This window comes from Rhagoletis pomonella, unplaced genomic scaffold (genome assembly GCF_013731165.1).
Source record: "Rhagoletis pomonella isolate Grant_MI unplaced genomic scaffold, Rhpom_1.0 Rhpom_scaffold_00011, whole genome shotgun sequence".
NCBI classification, from domain to species: Eukaryota; Metazoa; Arthropoda; class Insecta; order Diptera; family Tephritidae; genus Rhagoletis; species Rhagoletis pomonella.
Window position 1 is genome coordinate 9,165,365 of NW_023458565.1, and position 1,981 is coordinate 9,167,345.

Genomic DNA, 1,981 nt, shown 5'->3' on the forward strand with positions numbered 1-1,981 from the left:
TGAAATATGTTTATTTTTTTAATAGTTGCAAATCCCATTTATAAATATAAATTCATGCACCGTATATGAAAATCGATATTTTCGATGCATTGAATGAATTAATAAAAATGTACAAGGAAATTGAAAATCGGAACTTCGATAAATGTTTAAGTATAAACTCAAGGTGAAATATATTTATTGATGATGTAAAAGTAAAGATAATTAATTGTCTTTGAATTGTCAGCAATACTCTTCTAATCGGTCAATCGGTTTCTTGGTATTCTTATAAGCTGCAAAATCATATTTATAATCTAAAAGACATTAATACAATGAATACAATACAATAATTTAATACAAAATGTATATTTGGTGAACATTCATTCGCATCAGCTGTCAAATTGAAATATATCGATGTATATTGAAGAGAAAATACAATGGTTTTATTCGATGATTCGAATAGCAAACATCAATGTTTCCAATGTATCGATGTTTTTGTGCATGGATGTTTTTGTGCATCCCTAACTTGCCCCATTTCAATTCTGCAAATTTGCTTGCGTTTATTTTACACAGGTAAGAATATTGTGAAAATGTATACTATTAGTGTTATAAAAGTTTGGTTTTTTACAGCAGAGTCGATAATTTTATGCGCCGTATACACTTTGAGTTTGCTTACTGAATTTTTCATACATTATTACTAACAATGAGCCCAAGTATTGTGTGGCAGTACTACGATAAAAAAGAAAAAGGAATTGCGATCTGCGTAAAGTGCGGGAAATGCTTTAAGTACCACAGCAGCACAACCACGTTAAAAAACCAAGTAGAAAAAGTACACAAAATTAAAATGGAGGTAAAGGAATTTAATTTATATATTTCAATACCGAAAATTGTTCCATTTATTTATAGAAAACTGACATCATTGAGCTTGTGGACAACGATGATGACAATGAGGTATGAGTTCCCTAGGGTTTCATTTGTAATACATATTGTTACTTTTCTGTTCACACAATTTTTTAGCCGAATCAAAAGAAGTCTAAATCTGTTTACCCAATACGAAATTCCTTTGAAAGAGCAGTATCATTTTCTGGTGTGTATGCATTAAAGAAATTTTACATCTCAACTTTTGAAATTTATTAAAGTTCTGTAATTATTGTAATATTAGATAACAGCACCAAAAGGGAAGGAAATTTCAAATGCGTTAATGTATATGATAGTTGTGGACGACATGCCACTTTGTACACCTGAAAAAGGGGGTTTTTTAAAGTTCTGCAAAACGTTGCAACCTTTATATAAAGTGCCTACTGAAAAAACAATGACGTCAAAAATTGAAACAAAATATAGTGCAATCCGATTAAAGGTCAAAAACGAACTCAGTCAGGCGAAATCTGTATGCCTCACATCGGACATATGGACAAACTCTTCGACTATGCAAAGTTATGTTGGAGTAACTATACACTTCGTTAAAGGTTAGTTCCTCCTTTTTATCTGCGAAAAATAATTTTTGTAGTAATTTGTTTTTGGCGGAATATTTTCACTTATCAAAAACTGGAATCACGGGATATATAAAGAATAGAGCCCGTTGAGCTAGAAAAAGAAAAAGTGGATGTTGTCGGCCTTCATCCATTTATTCTGACGGTATAAAAAATTGTTGATGCAAGTTAAAGTGTGTTAAAAGTTGTTAAAGTGGAATTTTCAATAACGTGGATATGGTTGGAAAGATAATTGACAGACCTTTAATCTGATATGTATGTATAATACATACATACTTCGGGAATAACCAAAAAGACCAAATTATAACCATTTTTTAATAAAAATGTATGTTTTTCTAAAAAAATACGCAATTAACTGTAATAAAAGATATCTTTATCAGAAAGAGTATAAAAATACCTTCAATTTGATATATGATTGGTAATAAAAAATGTTCAATAACTAAAATAATAAAATTATATATCAAATTAAAGGTATTTTTATACTCTTTCTGATAAAGATATCTTTTATTACAGTT

The 1,981-nt window shown here is 29.4% G+C and overlaps 1 protein-coding gene across 2 annotated transcripts in view; it reads left to right on the plus strand.

Annotated features, from left to right (window-relative positions):
* Positions 1-1,156: 1,156 nt before the first annotated feature.
* LOC118747373 (zinc finger BED domain-containing protein 1-like) overlaps positions 1,157-1,981 on the plus strand; it is a 2,868-nt gene continuing 2,043 nt past the window's right edge. For both annotated transcript variants that reach the window (XM_036481431.1, XM_036481432.1), the window contains exon 1: positions 1,157-1,442. In XM_036481431.1, the coding sequence (XP_036337324.1) occupies positions 1,178-1,442 (265 nt within the window). In that variant the 5' untranslated portion in view covers positions 1,157-1,177. The remainder of the gene's footprint in view (positions 1,443-1,981) is intronic.